Source organism: Apiospora marii (genome assembly GCF_038362585.1).
Source record: "Apiospora marii strain CBS 49790 chromosome Unknown utg000004l_segment0_segment0, whole genome shotgun sequence".
Classification (NCBI taxonomy): Eukaryota; Fungi; Ascomycota; class Sordariomycetes; order Amphisphaeriales; family Apiosporaceae; genus Apiospora; species Apiospora marii.
The window spans coordinates 2,429,735-2,448,757 of record NW_027117375.1 but is presented as its reverse complement, the minus strand read 5'-3'; the positions used below and the strand labels follow the sequence as shown (position 1 = coordinate 2,448,757).

The following is a 19,023-nucleotide window of genomic DNA, read 5'->3' as shown; positions in this document are numbered from 1 at the left end:
TCTCGCATTGCATCCATATAAAACAATGACACAATCTTCAACTTCTAGTATGTCGTAATTCGAGCATGACCCAGGAGTTGCCATCTTTGCTACTAAAGGAAGAAGCTATCCCACAGGAGGAAAAGAATTAATGGCCTTGAAAGAAATCAAACTTGTCCACCGATTGATATGTATTAAACACCGCAGGCCGGAATCAGCCTGTGAATGCAAGGCCAATTCTGACCAGTCCGGAAGATTTCTATTAATGTCTACGAAGCCCCGAAGCTCTTCTAACTAAAAAAAGGGGGGTTGGGGGTTGGGGGTATGGAGTTGGCGCCAGAAGCAGACATTCTTCTTCACCAAGAGTTCAATCCGTGTAATCTACTATCTCAACTTCAGATAAGATCGAGATTGCAGTGCAAGATCAAAATCATACGAACCGAAAATTTGGTCGGCCAATTATGCAAGAGATGCAAACCCTTCTCATATATCACAAAGCCATGGTTATAGCCCACACGGGAATGACCTGCGGAAGAGATGCGGAGGAGAGAATGCAACTCTCAGTGGCTGTACGGAGTATGGTCAGGTGTTGGAGCAGTTTGATCGAGCTGTGGCGAATCGCTAACCACACAACTTCGGGACAAACACAATCGGAGCTTCCTATTTCAGAAGTCAGGCGAACAGGTGCATACCTACATGCATAACAGAGAATGTTATCGTTCATATTGAGTGGCAGGGTGGGGTTGAAAATATGCTTTTAGATTTCGACTGGCATGCTATGCCAGTTGATCTGCAGTCAAGTTGCATCAGGCCCCAGGCCCGTAACCTAGGCCTCCATGAACTAGCTTGATTAGGAAGTAAAGCCATCCAGTGTGGCATTGCCGGTATCCTATCCGGCGATGATCCCCTATTGGTTGAATAAGCGGCGCTTACTCTAGTAGTACACTCGGCCAGCATTCTAGTTTCTGTTGCCGGTCCGGCTGGTAGGCATATCTCACATGCAGTACCTAAACTTAAAATATGATCCAGTGTGTCTCGGTATATATTTTGATATAATTTCATATAGCTAGGGCTATCATTATCTGATACACAGCTTACCTACCAACTAGTAGACGTGAAACTACTTCCACTCTCCTTTACACAAGTGTACAGCGGTCGTCACGTTTTGTTTTGCTAGGAGTATACGCCTCATATCGGCAATTGAATCTAGGCTGAGCGCTCTGGCGTGTGTGGCATACATGTTGGGACCATCGATCCTATCGCCTCCCTGCTCGACGGCGTTGTCGTGGCCGCTTATAGATACGCGGCCGCTCGTTACAACGCTTGGTACCCTTTGGGGCATCCCTAAATCGAAGAAATGGTGTCTGTCTCTCCCATATCTCCTGCCCAAGCTCTTGGACAACCAAATCCCTACAGCTAGCAAAGCCTGCAGTGAGATCTTGTATGCAGACTGTGCTCGCCTTCCAGTGGGCGGTAAAGACAACAAGCCCATCCTCAACCCGAGGGTTTGAGAAACGATCAACCTCCCATGATGTGCTATTTGAGTGGCAGTGGCAGACCTGTATGCTGTTGTCGTTTCGAGGGCTTTGAGGTTTCTGTGTGTTTGGTGGTGGGCTTGGCGATGGCTTCAGTGGCTTTTCACTGGGCCATTGGTTTGGTGACTGTGGCTGGATTGGAGGCAGTTGCAGGGACGGTAATAAAGGGGGAGATGGTAGGTAGAACTGTTCCAAGTGAGCAAGGGGTCGTTCAAACGGCCCCAAGGACTCCATGCTGTTTTGGTTGTCTGTTCTTTAGAAAAGGTTGAGTCTTTGAGTCACTTTGGTTGGCAATTCTTTGAATCCATAAGCCCATACCGGGAGACTTACTTATATCTCTTTCAGTCACTCGGATTTCTAAACATGGAACAAGCAGTGACGCAATCGAACCGCCACCACGAATGTTGCCGAATGGATTTTCATTATAGCACCCTACGTTGGCGCTAAGTTTGCTAAAAACAACTTTGGGGGGTTGTAGTAGATTATCTACCTGATCTACCAGGTCGTTATGTCTTCACAGGGGTACAGGTCAAACCACATCCAATCCAGGCAGTGGGTAACCAATTAGAAAGTTTTATTCCGCCCCCAAGTTGCTAAGCCGCAGGAATAGTATCGATATTCTAGCGAGTGGGGGCTTAACAGTGATAACTAATACAAGAGGGGAATGCTATGCTGCCCGGCTCAGTGGAATGATACACCGTGCTAATGTACCGCGAGCCCTTCACCGTGATCTGTAGACGGGTGTAACACCGCTTCACGGATCAGTGACCATGTACAGTCTAAAACTGTGTACAGCGAGGCTTTGGCGGCTCTGGGACTTTCAATCTCTTGACCAGTTTTTCCATTCGTTGCAGTTCTAGCTGCAGATTCTCACTGACATCGTCTGCCTTCTTCTGGCTATCATGAACAATTGTGGGGGTCTTACACTATTAGCTGGCCAAGGTTCGTCTGGACTTTGTACTATTCACTTACGATGTCTCGGATTGCTGGCCAGGTTTTGCTCGGCTCGAACACCTCGTACTCTCCGCTGGTCTTGTCACGAGCGATAAGTATCACATCCAGGCCGAACAGCTCTCCGTATTCGACAACTTTGTGGTGCAGAGATCGGCCTCGTCGAAGCCGCATAACTTTCAGCCGGCTCTTGTCAGATGGGGATGACTTCTTTCGAATTCGTGATTTTCGTGCTGAAGACATGGCTGTTTGTGGCAAGTCAAGAAACAATACCAATTGCTGTGGACAGAAACGTCTCTCATGTTTTATATCTATGTTAAACGCTGCTCTTAGGAATGGAGCAACACTTTCGCTTCCCAGTTTGTGCATTGAGGGACACGCCAAGTCTGGACCTTACATTTACCGCGTGCCATATGTGGGCAGTGAGTTCTTATATTAGAACCAATAGATAGCTGGTTTCGGACAGGACAGACAATTTTGTTCATGGCCCTCCCCCATGCTCCCCACAACATGCCATGGTCGATTGTACCATGGTTGTGTTTCAAAGTGTTTGCACACTACTGTTGGACATACTCAAGTAGCTATTCATAGTCACTGTCACTGAGCTATCGTGGAGTTGGTTTCAGTTGTGAGGCGGTGCCTCGTCAGTTCACCTAGAACCCCCCTCCCCCTCCCCCCGGCGGAGCAAACGATTGGCTCCGTCCATATTCCTTTAGCGCGGAAGAACTAGACGGTATAAGGGGATTCCATATTTGCGCCTTAGACGATATTTCAGAAGAATGGATCGCCCGAATATAGTTCAATGATGCAAGCTGTATGCTAAGACCCATGTGTGGGCTGAGTAGCCATGTTCCGACATGTTGATTTAAAGACAGCCTAAGTTCAAAACCAAGTACAGAAGTAAACTGTCATACACATCCTTTATCCTCATCTCTAATATCCAAAACAAGAGCACTGCCACGTGAAAACACCTTCCTGCCTAACCATGGACACGATCAACCCTGCGGACGTTGCCATGCCCGATTCATCGCCAGCCAGTCCAAAGGGGCAGCCGGTCGATCTTGCACCCGGTGACTGGGACTCTCTGCCCCCAGATCTGAAGTGGCCACCTTATCAAGAAAGAGACTTCCAATCTCCTACTTCGTTCAGTCTGGATGCCCCAGTGCCAGACGCTCAAATGGCTGCAACGACGCTGAGAAACATGGGGCTCTCCACCAACCCGAGCATGCCGTGGGATTACCCACCACCGCCAAGCCACTCCGCTTCCACGATGTTCGATCCAGTCCAGTTCATGTTCCACTCGCAGCTGCTTGATCTGCAGGCAAAATATCAACAAGCAAAAGCCGACATTGAAGAGTTCATGGTGTGGTCGAAGAAGATGGAGAAACACACCCAGGAGATGAACAACACTTTGGTGGATCTATTCAGGATCATACGTGAGCCAGAATTCGTACGCGGTATTCTGGAGAAGCCGGCTGGAGCAGAAAACGATAAAACAAGAGAAGAAGCTTAAGAAGTCGCAAATTTGTTTTCCAAGCTCGCGACGTCATGTTGCTGGTGGTGGTGGTGCCGCTGCTGCTCGATGCCCCAGTAGGAGGTCCAGGCGTTTTCTGCCTCTCTTTTCTTCCCGTCAAAGTCTTTGGATGCTGAAGAGACGCTATCGAGGAGTTTGGCTGTGTTGTGGACGAAGGAATCGGTGGTGGAAAGGCGTTTTTTGGCATTGCGTATTCTTTGTTGTAGCTCCAATATTTCCCCTTCGATCGTGTGTAGCTTTGATAGTTGCCCAGCGAGCTCCATGCTCTCGACACGATCAATAAGATCATCGATGATCGATTCCACCTCTGTCATTTCCATGTCGTTCGCTGCGAATTTCTCTCAAAAGGGGTAGTATTCAATAATGGAAAATTCGTGATGAGGAAATGAAGCGAATGCAGGTCGCACCATAAGTCCTATAAGAGCGAATACAGGAGACGAGGTCATACATCAAGGGCTTCCAGAGCCATCCATTATGTTCTATATAATTGCGTACAAGCGAGCCGGTAAAGAAAAAAGAAAAAAAAAAAAAAAAAAAAAAAAAAAAAAAAAAAAACTATCATGGCCGAAAACGTACTGCCCCCCATACCTATAATAAGGCACATCCCAGTAACTAAGCCACATGTTGCACGCCGATACCAAGTACAGCCAACACCAGTGCGACGCTTAGACACCATACCAAATTGCCATCATCTACCATTAAGAAATCAATGTTGCGGAGCAAGGAGGGTATAGAGAAAGTCACGACAGCCGCCAGCACGAAGGGGACAAGTATCAGGACCGTACATGCTACTTCGACAATGACTTTCCAGCTCAGAACCGAGGAGAAAAGGCCGAAAGTGCCAACACTCAACATGGAAAGTACGATCCGCAGACCACCCAATAAAGTGACCCCAATCAGTGCCGCAATCAAACATGACCGAACATTGATTTTAAGGGCTGCGTGTATAGGTGTGGGGATGCTGCCAGAGTCCAAGAAAGAGCTGAGAGGGCGTGGCAATAAGGTGGAAAGGTCTGGGGAAATATCTCGGCATTCGGTTCTGTTCCTCCCAGAATAACAAATCTTGACCGTTCCAATTGTGAATTCAGTAGGAACATCTTCCAGAAGGCTTGTGGCGCGGCTCAGACTCTCAGAGACCCGAGTTGCAACATTCGAGACGATGCTTTCCACCTTCGTTGGGACGGCCGCCAGCTCAGTTGCGCCTTTGAAAATGATGTTGTCCGCCCGAGTTGAGACCGGAAGCTCAGTTTCGCCATTTGAGTCGGCGCTATCGGTTCGAATTGTTTCCATCAGCTCGGTTGCATGCGGTAGCTGGTCGATGACAACATCAGGAAGCTGGAAGTTGGGGATACTGAGCTTCTTGCGGCGCGTTAGCCACGGCATTTCTAACCTGATCTTGGCAATGCCAGCTGTGGAAATTCCATTATCCGCGATTCCCACAATGAGAAATACGGCGCTTCCTCCTAGAAAGAGGAGGGAAATGACTCTCTTAATACCGTCACGCATGGTGTGATAGAGATGTGTCAAACTGGAAAAAGGGAAGAACACCTTTCAGCAATGGGCAGCACTTGGTGGAGGAGTCAGATCTTAACTCGGGGAGGCAAGAGCAGAGAAGAAATAGATTGTTGGCATCCTTATATAAGTAACGAGAAGGCAGACTGAAGACTATTACAATGGAGACCAATGATAGCAGCGGCCAAAATCGGTCGACAAGTGTCTATATATAGCCTTCGGCTGTAATCCCTGGGTTCTCTTGAATATCGCTTATAATAGGTACCAGCTTGGCAAACGCCTCAGAATACTTGTGTGCCAGGCTGCGGAAGTATTCCTCCCGGCGCAGTGTGTGCTCCAACTTCCCCTGTACGTTATCAGCCCTCTCATCCGCCAGTTTCTGCTTCTCTTCAACACTAAGCCGGAGCTTTACTTCAGCTTCCAACTGCAATCTCAGGAGGTTGAGCTGTTGAGATTGATAGTCATTCTGGACTTGAAGTTCGTTGATCCGTGAGGTGAAGCTTGGACACGCAGGGTCCACGATGCTCTGTCGCAGGTTAGAGGCGGAACATGATCAGGGCTTGTGAAACTGACAAAGGCACTCTGTCCCGGCGTCGTGGTTGTATGTGCTCGTACCGCTTCGAAACTGACTCCAACACCATCACAGAGCTCTTTGTACGCTTTGGCGGTATGATCACTGAGGTTTTTGGCAAAGAGGTATCTCTTGTCCTCGAGCACCTGCCACGAGTACCCATCCTCACGCGTCGAATGCAATCTCACTTTCGTTGGTGGTATACTGATGCCTAAGCTCTCCTCTGTCATATCCAGTTAGTGACATCCGACAATTTGGCAAGAAAATGCCGACCGATATGTTGACTCAGCTGTTCCCTGCATTTCTTGCGCCATTTGGCACGCTCCACGTTACCTTGCCTTGGCGTGGCCATGTTTGTGAAGGAGAGGCAACAATTCATTTGTTTTCATATGCGTGTGTGTGTTTTCAATACATGGCAGTCCTGCCAATTTAATATCGCGACTTGAACTGCCTGTTCATTTTCGGCACGCAGCCAACCGCTAGTGGACAGGCCGGTTTCGTCCAGCTGGTTCAGGGAGTAAGAATCAAGAATAGGTGGTTGTTCGTTCTCTTGATACCACATCCTCCTGCCGTCCCCGCCACCATGTGCACGCTAATCGAATGTCGCGCCACACTCTTGAAACTGGAGTGGCTGGTGATATGAACTTCTTATGTTGTACAACCAGGAAAACAGACCAAACCCTCTCTATACTCTACTATGGAATGCAGATATCAATACAAGGGGAATCAACCAGACCAACTCCTCCTGGTTCTTCTTCGTTAAAAATTCATGGGCCATCAACTGCTTGGGGGTGCTTGTTGTTGTCTTGGTGAAGAAGTCAACAGCCTGATCTGACCAATCATCAATTCTTGTCAACCCAGTTGTTGACGTGATCTTTTCCTTATCCATCAGCCTCATCACCAACGTGCTCACTGAGCGCATAAGCTTTGTAACATCTCCAGATGGATTGCAATGCTCAACGTCGTATATTTTTACATTGCCCTTGAAATCGATAAGAATACCAGAGCATGACAATTGCTCATGTACAGCTTTGTGATCTAGAAGAAAATTGACTCCGTTGAGTACCTACATAAGTGTAAGTTGTGATACCCTATCCAAGTGGAAATTGGCACGTACTTGGTGCAGGATCGAACTGAGCTGTGGCTCATTTGGGTAGATGGGGGCCCGGCAGAGATGCATTAGTGATGTAGCCATATATTCAGATATAAGGAAATAGGTTGAATCAGGGCATGAATATATTTCGATACTCTGGACGATGTTTTCGTGACATAGTTCGCGGATGTTTTGGATGTGTTTGGCGCTATCGGGACCTGAGATGGTGCGAATCATTCTTTGCTGGCTACGCGTGCCGCGAGATGTGATAATCGCGAACAAAGTGCCATACTTCACACGATATCGTCTCTCGTAAAGGTGCCAAGGCGGCCCAAAAAACTCGGGAACGGTTCGTCTTTTCTCGGGGGTTGGCTTGACTGGAAACCTGCGTTGGGCTAAAGGCTTAACTTCGGCAACACTGGCAGGGCCACTAGCATCTTCGGTACTCGCTTCTGGGGCAACGACACCGTGATCGAAAGAACTATCGTCAACGAAAAGCGTACGCCGGTTCTGAGATGCCATAATACATAGGCTAAGCTATCCGGTGCAATTGCGGAGGAAGACGAAGTCTTTGCTGACGACTTGAGGCAGCTCGATGCTCATGATATTAATAGGGTGAGCACTAGCGGCCGATATTGGCTCGCCCAGCTTCTATGGCCAGAATTGGCCATGCAACCTTACTGGGTAATTGGGTAAAGTGGCCTCAGAAGCTCCCATTTCTGGACTATATCTGCACATGATCCCTGAATTGGTTCTGGGCTTGGGCCTCGGCATATTCAGACATTGAAATGGCGCATTACAATATTGAGGCGCGATCAAGTCGAGTGAAAACCGAGCTATCGTCGCAGTACCGTGGCCATGCAAAGATCGCCTTGGGTCATCTGCATTTCTCGTCCAGCGGAGAGGCCGATGAGAAAAAGATCAGACACCTTCAAAGAGTTTTCAAACAAGTTGGATGTGATCGCCAAAACCCCAGTCATTTCATCTCCGCGACTATCGAAGCAGACGTGCTACATGCCTCGCTTCGGTACTCGCAGCGGAATGCGGATGATCTACGGCGTCCTGAGCCACCTGAGCTTCGTTTGCCAGCGGGTCGGAGTATCCAGTGCCTCGATGGGTATCATCGCATACTTGCGCTTGGAACTCTAAATCGCAATATCACGTGGTGGCCCGTCAAGTTATACACAGGTGAGAGATACATCGTATATGATGAACTACCATGGCCCTTGTGCTCACGATTCAGATCTTTCCCGCGAAGCTTGTGGAGCGTTGAAGACAGAGTTCGCTCACGAAGGTAAGTGTTCGGACGGGGAGATTGTGGCCAACATACTTTGTTACCCGGAGCATTCGGTCGACGCGAATCAAGAATGGGCGAAGCTCGATAAAACCAAACCGAGGATCTTGAGAAGTATCCTCCGCCACCCGAAGTTATCTCCAGCCTTTAAGAATGTCATGAGAATCCCAGGCCTTCGCTCTGGACTACTCCTAGCTACCTGGAACAAAGTCTTCCACTGCATTGAGGTAGGAACTTTTGCTTCAATGAATCCTCTTAGTGTCGGCTAACAAAATGTGGCTACGTAGGAGGTCATCAACTATCTCGAACTCATATATGATACTTGGGTCAATATCATGGGTTCCGAGGGGGCGCTTGACTACGTGGACAATGACGGCGTGCGCGAGCTTGAGTCCCGTGTTCCTGGGGTATCCTGCAACGACGAACTCCATGTTGAGTTCATGCTCCGAAACGAAACCATTTTCAGAACTTTGCTTGATGGAAAAGAAAGAGAGCAGATCTTTGAAAATCTCAAGCGTGTCAAATACTTGATTCCGTCTATCCGCACACTGCAAGAAGACTTCAAATATATTCGACCATGCGCACAAGTCATGAAGAAGCTTCTCGTCGATAAAGATCTACAGCGACTTTCTGTTACCGTACAGGCCATAGCTCGGAACGCGTTCAGTATGGAGAGGTCTATCGACTTTGAAGGAACATTCCTCCACAGTCTAAAGAAACTTTACCTGTTTATAATGCAGGATGTGTGCCAATTATCCGGGTTGCCTCCGCTCAGAGACTCTGAGGACGAAGACGACTACAAGCTCCTTCCGTGTGACGCAAACTCCTGGAGTCTGTTGGCAAAAGAGGCAAGGAGGTTGGGCTTCTGCTCGGACGAGATCGTTCGCTGGTGCGACACCGATCCAGATAGAGAAACGGCTATCAAAGCGTTACGCGACGCGCGACCCCCATCGCATTTTGACTATGGGTCGAATTTCGAGCAGTTGGTAACTACGGTAGTGCGAGCCTTCGAGAAAGCGAAGAAAGTCCGGCCTCCCAAGCCTGATGCGAAGCTGACTTCGCAGGTAGGGGAGCCGGTCGCTCGGCGATGCGGACGGGTATACTCAAATACGTACGACCAGGACCGATGCTGCATTAATTATGGGAACATGGTCTGTGAAGTACCCAAAGATAGAGACATCACGTCCCTCTTTGTACGCAGGTCTGTTTTTCATGCATTCTGGGGCTTGCCGGATGATCGTGGGGGAGCTGAAGCAGATGGTCCAGGGGAAGACCAAGGAAACCTGGGCGTGGATGAATCTATGGATGAGGGGCACCAAGATGAAGAAGCTGAAGCAGATGGTCAAAACGGAGACCAAGAGCAACAGGGCGAAGATGAATCTATGGATGATGACACGCGCCAAGATGAAGAAGATCAAGAAATGGAAGATCTCGAGGCGACCGTGATCCAAGGGGATGGTCGTCATGGCAACATGTCTAGGGAAAAGCGAGTACTTCGCAATCCAACTAAAAAGGCTAGAAGAGAAGACCGTCAAAAACTGAAGCGAAGGCTCCAACAAACCGACAAGCGTCCAAACCCACCTATCAGGACCGTTGAGCAAGTACCGCAGCAACAAGCACCTCAAGAGATGATGCTAACGGCCGTCGATCCGACGCCGGCGGAACGACCTGCGAGTGCAGTTTCAGCGTTAACCACATTCATCCCGGCACCCGTTCCCGTACTGGTTCAAGATTCTCCGAAAACAATAACAATACATGTTTATACGAGCATGGGACAATGGACTGAAGAGCGTACTTCCCGGAATAAAGTTTGTCAGGACGTATCAAGAATACTTAAGGCAAATGCAACCCCTACACTACGCTTATATAATCCTGACGGGATTGGGATTGCTCTTGAAGATTGTGCTGATCTGGAAGATATTTGTCTGACTACCGAGCACGGAGACGGGCTCCCTTTAGAAGTTATGTATTAGTTCCAAGTATAGATTGAGGAAAATGCACCCCACTGCTACCAGAGTTTCCTGCCTCCAATAATGACAGGGATGACAAGCCTTGAATGCGTTGCTGAGGAGACGAGGTGCCTCAGTACAAGAAACCAAGCTTGTTAGAAATAAAAGGGGGCACGACAACCATAGTTACCTATATCCCGTTACTGGTAACTCCCTCTTCGATCCTAACACCCTACCTTCCACAGCTAAACCCCTTTCCCTGTCACCTACCGTCCCAACTCCAGCTCCTCCGCTCATTCCTAAAGCCTGCTTATTAACACCTATCTCCCATCGACGCCAGTTCCTTACTTCGTCAACGCCCACCCCTCTTGAGCACAGTCGGCAAAGCCACCTCCAGCCACGCTGGCTATGACCGGACAGCGTGTTTGTAGGCGACTCCCCCCGGTGCGTGGCGCGTAGGAGTCAAGTCGCCCCTCTTCGACGTTGACGACAGCCCCTTGCCAGCTGCCCCTTGACAACGACACCTCCCTGGAAGGGAAGAGTGATACTAGCCTATTACAGAGCTGGCATGGGGCGAGAGTTGCTCGAAAAAGGTGCTAGCGTCGACGTGGAGAGGAGTTAGCGACGGTGAGGGAAAGTCAGCGCGCCGGCTTCGACGAGTGAAGTAGGGCTGGAGTAGGACTGTACTACGGGTGGGAGGGTGCTGGCGTCGATGGGGAGCAGCTAGCAAGGAGATGGCGTCGACGGGAAGCAGGTACACAGATGTGGCTGTGCCCTTTGCTAGAGTATTATGATGAGGATGCCACTGTACATAAATAAAACTGTTTAGAAATAGTGCTATGTACCCGGAGGGAGTATGAACAGCGCCAAATAGTATCCAAATCTATCAGACATTGATGTTACATTGACTCTTCGTTTACTAACCAATGATAGCTATCTCGACAGCTTTTACATGTTTTTCTCGTATGACCGCTTGTAGCGGAGCTGTCGCCTCCAAATCTTCCTCCCTCTTCCCTTTCCCCATTTCTCCATAACGAGTTCCCTTGCGCGGTCCAACCAGTATCCGCCGAGGTCTTTCACCTCGACCGGATGATCATAGAAATTGACAAAGAAAGCCATTCTCCTCCCTTTGCGTTTGATGTCAGAAATAAAAGAGGCAATTGGATAGAACGCCTCGGTCTCCGTCGCCCATTTTGAAACGTCCATATTCGGGGCGTCATGCGTATAAACCGAATCGCGCGCTACGAGAGCGTCGTGGTACGTAGCGGTAAACTTAACTACGTTATTTTCGAGTTTCGGATTGGAGATGCCTTTAAGAGACCATTGCTCGTTTCGGGGGCTGACAACATAGAAACCGCGGCGATCTGACGAGGTGGTGGAAGACTTGGCAGCTGTAGGTGGTCCTGCTCGGGGGCTGACAACATAGTACCCGCGGCGAGCGGACGAGGTGGTGGAAGAATTGGCAGCTGTACGTGGTCCTGCTCGGTCGCCGTGAGCGGACTTGTTGCTGATGCTGGTAGCGCCTGGTGACATATTCGATGATGTTTTGCGAGAATGGCAGGCGCGCACTTGCTCGGGAAAGTAGAGGTGTGACGAATTCGTGCTGACTTGGTTTGGGGAGAAGGAGTGTGGTGAAGGAGGAAAAGTTCAAAAGACATCGACACGGGGCGTCGAGGGTTTAAATATTCGAGTCTCTCTTCAGGAGCGCACTTGTGACCGCCTGGCTTCCAGGCGCATGACTGGCCTACCCCCTGAAATCATTGCCAACCACTCTCCAAGGTGGTGTTTGCCGTTGTAACAGGGCCAGCGTGCAGGTCGCGACATAGCATCGCCACCCAACAGGGACGCCTCTGAGACGTCTTCAGCTATACGCTCGGAAGCTGTAGGGTAAGGAGCTTTCGTGTCTCATCTGGACCAACATGATGCGCTGGCGGATGAGCCCGGCAGGAGGAGGCCTCTCGCTTCCCAGCAATCAGCGTGATCCTATATCAGCATATAGCTGGATGCCTCCTCAGGGTGGATAGAGGATGCAACGAGATCATGTACTTACCTTCCGGTGTGAACATGACCATGATTCGATGCATGAATGCGTAGGCCTTTCTTTACTTTGTGGCACTGTCGAGTTCATGCCAGGAGTCCACACATACAGGGAGGGGTCGAAGAGCATCCTGGAGGCATTAAAAGACGTGGTCGGGTGGTGATACTCCAAATTTACCATGCCAGTTCCCATCACACGCCAAAGGGTCGATACATCTTGACGCGTACCCGAGCCCCAACCATCAGAATGGCGATCCCTGGACCTAGGCAGCCCCGTGTAGTGTTATCATGATCCTGATAAGATACTCTTAGGCAACCCAGAGTCCCGGTAGCCCTCATGCGCTCCCTCTCGGATAAACTAGGCAATCCCAGGTGGCATGATCTGGATAGCCAGCCAAAGTCCTTGCCCAACGAGCGGAGGGATATAAAAGGGGCTCGTCCCCCAGATATTCTTTCCCTCATCACTTTCCTTTACAATTTCCCCATTTTCTCCTCCACACCCAACAACAAAAGCATGGCGATTCCAGAGCTGGCCCAGACAAGCCCATGTGCTTCCCCAGTCAACGAACACGCCGTCATTGACATCAGCGACGACGGCTCGAACACAAGCGATGAAGGCGGCGATTCTGCGCAGCACCTCCAAGATGGTGATGCTTCCACAGCAGAAGCAGAGATCGACTACCACACGATTTGGGAGGCCGACAAGCCAACCAAATATGAGGCGAGCCCCGTCAACCACTTGCAAGGTGGGGCTAGCGACAACGAGTTTGGTCGAGAGGTGGTCGAGCTCGTCGACCCAGCCGTCGAGAGCATCACTAGTCTAGTGCTCAAGGAACTCGCCAGCATTCGATCCATGCAGGCGACAATACAAGCCCAGCTCAGTCGCCTTTTGAACGAGAGAGACTCGAGAGATACATCCAACAGCACAAAGCGAAAGCGATACTCTTCTCCGAACCCTCCCCGAAAGAGGCAAAGGAAAGCTCGTGAAGTCAACATCAGGGCGACCCGAGCTTGGCTACATTCTGATGACGAGTCGGAACCCTTGGCGTACATATGGCGGAATGGTCGCAGTGGCCATACTGGCTGTTGGATCTCAAGCTCCGGCCATGCAAACGAGCGGGTTGATGGAGCGTATCTTCTGTTTTACGCCGCTGATTTGAGTGTTGAGCTTCGTGCGAATGGCGACTGGCTTCCAGTTACGATGCGGCTGAATGAGAGAACAGACAAGTTTGAGGGGATGGATGCCCTTGACGGCAGGATGCTTGAGATTGATGGCACGACAATGTTGGATGTGATGCGTGGTGTGGTCGGGAATTGTGGACGTGTGTCTTGAGCATATGTACCTGTAGCTACGCACTCTTAGCCAATTGGTAGAAGCAATCCAGATATGTAGTGCGCAGGCAATAGTACCTACATACTTATGTACTTACTTAATCTTTTACCAAACCCCCGGCCATTAGTATTAGTGGTGGGTAGCAGCCACAAGTACCAGTACACCTGCAAGCTAGTACTCAAAAGGTTCGCTACTAGAGATCTTTTGCACTGGCATAAGAAATAGCCGCTACCAGCTGCAGCCCGGCCTAGTCTGGGTAGGGCATCGTACCAGTATGCCTGTGGGCTGGTAAGATCTGACCCAGTAGCATCTTTGCTTTCTACCAGTACCATTTTCGTACTGGTGCAAGCTGAATATGCTACCAGTACCATCTGTACCAGCACTTTTTGCACTAGTAGGCGGCTGAGCTTGCACCACACGCGAATGCTACCAGTACACAGCTGGGACAGTGATGTCATAAACCAGTGAAGTGTTAATTCACCACTGATACCATTCAGTACCAGTCAGCTTTTCGTGTTTTACTGGTTCAAGTTGAAGTAGATACCGCGCACGAGACAGATATCTGCCCAAGCAATTTCTATGTACCCTGGCAATCGCAGGCTGGAAATCACGTAGCTCAAGAGGGCAGCGCAGTTATGTGGCTGAACGAAAACATACAATTGTTCCTTCCTCCGCATCACTTGCTAAACTACATTTTTACATATGCCAACCTGTCAAATGTCATGCTGCATAGCGCTAACAACTGTCTTGAGGAGCTCGCTCCTAGTTTTCAACACATCTCTATATGCCTTCTCCTTGGTTGTCAGTAGCCACCCTGGTAAACCTGAATGGTCCAGCGCCCACTTCGCCGTGACTCTCTGGCCAAAAGTGCAAGCATGGTCCATATGGACAATGTCCATTCTCATCTGGCTTAGGTCGACAAGGTGGCGGTACAGTGCAGCCACTTCTGGGCCCATACCGTGAATGCTATATGTCTTGCTGATATGAGCTTGTAGCTGTTGGTGTACCGCGTCGTATTCAGGGTCCATGTAGCCCGGTGTGCCGAGTTGGCGCACGCGTCTTCGAACGTGAGCAACGTCCGCCTTCAGCTGTTTTATAGAGCCTGAAATCCTGCAGAGCATGTGTCCACATCCTGACTTGCGGGGACGTGGTAATGGAGGTAAGGGCTTGGGCGGCATGCTTAACAGATGAGCATCGAACAAAAGAGCTAGCTTATGGATGAAGGTTCGCTTACGGCTGCACGGAATTGCGACTGTCACGGTAACACCCCATATTTATGGAAACGTCTTTGGGGCGTCTGCTTCTGTACATCCCCACGGAACGAACGAGCAGAAGTGTCTGATGTCCAGAATCAGCCGGCCCTAGAGATATTTAAGGGACGCCAATGCACGACTCAACTGGTTCTTTGGGGGCAGGTAAAAAAATGTTGTTGTTCATACCCATCTTGGTAGCTCTCATCGCGGGTGTCCAAGGCTTGGACGTGTCTCTTGAGGACACTGTCAGATTCGAACTCCAAATTGGAACGCTCAGAGCAATTGGCTCTCTAGAATTTGAGCCCGATTACTGTCCCCATACAATAAGCTCGTCACAACAGATGACAACAACCATTGCACCAGGGACCGAAATTCCCTTGAATACCCCGCCAGCCAACGTTGACGCTGGCGAACCAAGTAAGACTCAACGTATCACCAGAACTGTGATACAAACGGTCTTTGTCACCGTCACAAAGTCCTCTCCCAGGCCGACCACACCCTCGACTTCAGTAAGTTCCGTCGGAACAATCCGCACCGTGGTGGGTACCATCGGTACACTCACCAGGCCAACTACACTCGGCAATGTCTCTTTCATTCGCTCGCCAGTCCCTACGGCTGGTCTTACACCTACAGCAGGTCTCACAGTCACTTCAGATGCAAGCACTTTCAGCCAGCGAGCCTGGTACTATTCTACAATGCTGGTAATTGCAAGCAGTGTTTTATGTATTTAGATAGTCAATCTCTAGCATAGTCTCCTCGCTTTTCGCCGTGTATTTGGTGCCGTGTAATCGGAATCCGTTCCGTGTTCCCTCTTTCCCTGCCTCGGAGGGTGAGTTTCCTCCGCTTCCAGGCCCTTAGGCTTCTCTATCAACATGCAAGCATCATCCTCCGCATTATTGTCATCACCAGGCACCGGGATCAGCATGCCACTATCCCAGGCCGTTCGGATGAGATGCAAGGCATCCAGCCGCAACTGGAAGGGGTCATGAGGGCCTATGTTCTCGGCGGAGCGGCACATCATACGCTTACGAGCGATAGCAACGACGCAGGGACCGCAGCTGGTGGCGTCGTTTCGTCCCGAAATCCGCTATTACATATATCAGTGGGTCGGTCTTATCTTGCGGCCGGATGAACGAACCTGTTCTTGAAATGGAAGGTTGGGAAACTCGTTTCTGCAAGCTTCCTGCGATGTGGTTAGCACCGGATCGGTAAGAAGAGACGAGTAAACATACTTGAGCATCATCAAGGCCGCCACTTCCGGTATCGTAGCAGTAAACACGCCCATCAACCCCGTTGATCTCAAGGAGCACAAAGTGGTTGTTGTGTAGGTGAAGCGGAAAGAAGCAGACCAAAGGAAGGTTCGCTGCTGATTCAGTCGTCCACGTCTTGACCTGTTGAGCAGCCCACTGTAAAGGTCGAGGTAACGCTGAGCCTGTCTTCTCGTCATGAAACGAAACGGTAAAACCGACTCGCATATGTTGTAACTTGTCGGCTAGCTGCATGCACAGCTGGATCAAATCTCCACTGAACCATGTCTCTTCCTTGAGTCTGTCAAGGTGGATAAAGTAGCATCCCCAATCCAAGCCCCTGACATTGATGTGAAGCTTGTCCGTGATACTCGATTCGATCATTGGTTCTGCAACCGCTTCCTTGATCGACATCTGGAGATCATTGACTTCCTGGGAGATAGATTGGGACGAGAAACCCAAGAGTCCCCTCTTTCGTAACGCTTGCTCCATGGTCTCGGTGTTTGTTCGCCCTGTCGATAGGAACATTTCGAGCTGCGTCGCAAGTTCTCCCAGCACGAATACCTTCTCCTTGGACTTTTGGAGAGCGGATACCAAGTGGTCCAGCGAGGTCTCGCTTGCCTTACCAAGCGCCCTGTCAGATGTCAGTGATGTGAAGTTGCGGGAAGATGTTTTGCACCTACCACGCGTGCCTGAATAAGATACCCAAACCGAGGCCGTCCACAACTTGAGACCACCTTCGACCACGGAGGAGCTTCACTCTGACTTTTGCGCGGTCTTTTTCGTGACCGATCCTTTGGTTGACGTTGATCGTCGCGTTCTTGGTAGTTCGAGGCTTCTTCGAGTGGTAACGTGCAACGTTCCGTTCTTCGAGCTTCCGAGCTTCAAGCTCCACTTGACCCCTGTGCCATCGGAAGAAGGCAAGCGTCGCCACGGCGGAATAGACGGAACTCCTCTCTCGACTGGCGTCGGCATCTGTGAGAAGCTTCACCCACTCTGATCCGTCCGAGTAGCTAGTAGCACTGCGCTCATCTTGCAAAGAGTCCCATACGTGCTTAATGGTAGCGTGGGAATTTCCGGGAATGCTGAAGTTCTTCACCTGTTCCAAGCTTTCGGCAGCAAACTCAATATCCGACTGAGTGACGAGGCTCCAATAGGGGTCTTCCGTAACACCGGCAGTAGAGATTTCTGGTGTTGTTTCTCTGGTTTGGATGGGCGTGCTTTGAGGACTGCCCACCAGTGTTGTCGCAGTATATTTCGAGGGTGACTCTTGGGGGTTTAGGGGGGAAGCTGTCGAATCGGGCGAATCCGCCCTTACTGTCCGAAGGCGCTCTGGGTAATCGCCGTTGACTTGGCTGATGACTGTGCTGTCCGGGGGTTGGCTGCCTTCGATCTCGTCCTCAGACGTGTCCTTCTCAAGCAGAGTTCCCTCGGATGACTGACCGTCCTCAACCTTACCCTCGACCTCCGAGGAGTTCTCTTCAAACTCGAATGAGAGATGAATATCTCCGATTTCGTCATCAGCGTTGAAGGCATCTTCTTGAAGCTGAACTTCCTCAACTCTTTGATCGTCCTCCAGTCTGTACGGCAGGTCAAGGGTAGGGCAGTCATCATGACAGTCCTGGGGATTGGCGTGGTTGTTTGCGAGCCCTGATATCTGTCCATTGTTCTCCTGGCCTAAGGCATAAAGCTCTTGGCAGTGATGGAGAATCTTTTTGAGGGATATTTGGAGGTTCCCCCACTCGGACTCGGGAAGACTCAGTAACGTCTCCCTAAGAGTGCCGGTATCCTCCGAGAGTTTGATGAGGTTGGTAATGAGGACAGCGCGATCCAAGAGAGAGGCTACTCGAGCCGCCGCAATAGGACCATCTTCAGTGGGAGTCAAGGGCTCAACGGAAGGTGGCTCAAGGCTTGATTGATGCTCGGAGTCCAATGGCTGTTGAACAGCGTGCAAAAACTGCAGCTGACGAGATGAAGGTCTCATGACGGTCATTCTTGTGGGTGGACTGAAAGAATATTCTGATCTTAGCACGTATCGGGATTTGAGAAAAAGAAAGTGAGGAAGAAAAGAGTAGATATGCTTCCATTTCCTCGGGAACGATGGATGCCCTTATATAGCCAAAGTCTTCCCTGTGAATATGATGCCATCCTATCACTGACCAGTCTCATAACAAGCACCCCCCCCCCCCCTTTCAAAAAAAAAACAACAAAAAAACAACCCCTGCCTCGTGAGCTATGTAGATCGACTTCGCTGTCAGGTAAGACTCGCTGGGAATCCCCTCGACGAGGACTCTCCAGGAAGTCATAGGTACCATCCGAGACAAGCCACCCCCAATAAGATACCGGATATCCCGAAGACTTCGTAGAATGTCCTCGTAGCTTCCAACCCATAACCAGGAGCAATTCCTCCAATCAGCCCTTCCATGTTGACCCCCAAGAGGAGTCGCGGGTTTAGGCCTGTTTGAGGCCTCCGTGTCAAGCTGTCTCTTATCGTGTCTTTGGTGTAGATGCCTATCTGGTGAATAATCAATTACGATAGAGTCTAGGGGGAGTGAAACCAAGAGCGGGACTCTTGCTCATATCTGGGACTCTGGCAGGTCAGCATCGTGCATATCGTTGTACCGATGGCTTCGCAGGAGGTCCTAACCGCTAGATAATAGCAGATACTCCTATCAGAACTCGCATCCGTAGGAACGCTCAAGACGTCCTAATTTCCACAGCTAATTGACTCACTG

At 50.0% G+C, this 19,023-nt stretch overlaps 10 protein-coding genes across 10 annotated transcripts; 4 read left to right on the top strand and 6 right to left on the bottom strand.

Moving 5' to 3' along the window:
• Nucleotides 1-2,293: 2,293 nt before the first annotated feature.
• PG985_006706 (uncharacterized protein) lies at nt 2,294-2,708 on the bottom strand (the record flags this gene model as incomplete). The annotated part of the gene is made up of 2 exons (XM_066826475.1): nt 2,294-2,440; nt 2,487-2,708. 2 exons carry the CDS (start codon nt 2,706-2,708, stop codon nt 2,294-2,296), a joined length of 369 nt encoding a protein of 122 aa, XP_066686082.1.
• Nucleotides 2,709-3,450: 742 nt separating this feature from the next.
• PG985_006705 (uncharacterized protein) lies at nt 3,451-3,978 on the top strand (the record flags this gene model as incomplete). The annotated part of the gene is made up of 1 exon (XM_066826474.1): nt 3,451-3,978. The coding sequence occupies one exon, from the start codon at nt 3,451-3,453 to the stop codon at nt 3,976-3,978; it is 528 nt and encodes a 175-aa protein (XP_066686081.1).
• Nucleotides 3,979-4,611: 633 nt separating this feature from the next.
• Nucleotides 4,612-5,505, bottom strand: PG985_006704 (uncharacterized protein; the record flags this gene model as incomplete). The annotated part of the gene is made up of 1 exon (XM_066826473.1): nt 4,612-5,505. The coding sequence occupies one exon, from the start codon at nt 5,503-5,505 to the stop codon at nt 4,612-4,614; it is 894 nt and encodes a 297-aa protein (XP_066686080.1).
• Nucleotides 5,506-5,716: 211 nt separating this feature from the next.
• PG985_006703 (uncharacterized protein) lies at nt 5,717-7,697 on the bottom strand (the record flags this gene model as incomplete). The annotated part of the gene is made up of 4 exons (XM_066826472.1): nt 5,717-6,037; nt 6,127-6,305; nt 6,779-7,148; nt 7,200-7,697. 4 exons carry the CDS (start codon nt 7,695-7,697, stop codon nt 5,717-5,719), a joined length of 1,368 nt encoding a protein of 455 aa, XP_066686079.1.
• Nucleotides 7,698-7,963: 266 nt separating this feature from the next.
• On the top strand, nt 7,964-10,442 carry PG985_006702 (uncharacterized protein; the record flags this gene model as incomplete). Its single annotated transcript, XM_066826471.1, has 3 exons — nt 7,964-8,363; nt 8,419-8,696; nt 8,757-10,442. 3 exons carry the CDS (start codon nt 7,964-7,966, stop codon nt 10,440-10,442), a joined length of 2,364 nt encoding a protein of 787 aa, XP_066686078.1.
• A 924-nt stretch (nt 10,443-11,366) lies between these two features.
• Nucleotides 11,367-11,951, bottom strand: PG985_006701 (uncharacterized protein; the record flags this gene model as incomplete). The annotated part of the gene is made up of 1 exon (XM_066826470.1): nt 11,367-11,951. The coding sequence occupies one exon, from the start codon at nt 11,949-11,951 to the stop codon at nt 11,367-11,369; it is 585 nt and encodes a 194-aa protein (XP_066686077.1).
• An 841-nt stretch (nt 11,952-12,792) lies between these two features.
• On the top strand, nt 12,793-13,788 carry PG985_006700 (uncharacterized protein; the record flags this gene model as incomplete). The annotated part of the gene is made up of 1 exon (XM_066826469.1): nt 12,793-13,788. One exon carries the CDS (start codon nt 12,793-12,795, stop codon nt 13,786-13,788), a length of 996 nt encoding a protein of 331 aa, XP_066686076.1.
• Nucleotides 13,789-14,501: 713 nt separating this feature from the next.
• Nucleotides 14,502-14,966, bottom strand: PG985_006699 (uncharacterized protein; the record flags this gene model as incomplete). Its single annotated transcript, XM_066826468.1, has 1 exon — nt 14,502-14,966. One exon carries the CDS (start codon nt 14,964-14,966, stop codon nt 14,502-14,504), a length of 465 nt encoding a protein of 154 aa, XP_066686075.1.
• A 245-nt stretch (nt 14,967-15,211) lies between these two features.
• Nucleotides 15,212-15,772, top strand: PG985_006698 (uncharacterized protein; the record flags this gene model as incomplete). The annotated part of the gene is made up of 1 exon (XM_066826467.1): nt 15,212-15,772. The coding sequence occupies one exon, from the start codon at nt 15,212-15,214 to the stop codon at nt 15,770-15,772; it is 561 nt and encodes a 186-aa protein (XP_066686074.1).
• An 11-nt stretch (nt 15,773-15,783) lies between these two features.
• Nucleotides 15,784-18,272, bottom strand: PG985_006697 (uncharacterized protein; the record flags this gene model as incomplete). Its single annotated transcript, XM_066826466.1, has 4 exons — nt 15,784-16,128; nt 16,180-16,224; nt 16,274-16,922; nt 16,972-18,272. 4 exons carry the CDS (start codon nt 18,270-18,272, stop codon nt 15,784-15,786), a joined length of 2,340 nt encoding a protein of 779 aa, XP_066686073.1.
• Between the last annotated feature and the right edge of the window lie 751 nt (nt 18,273-19,023).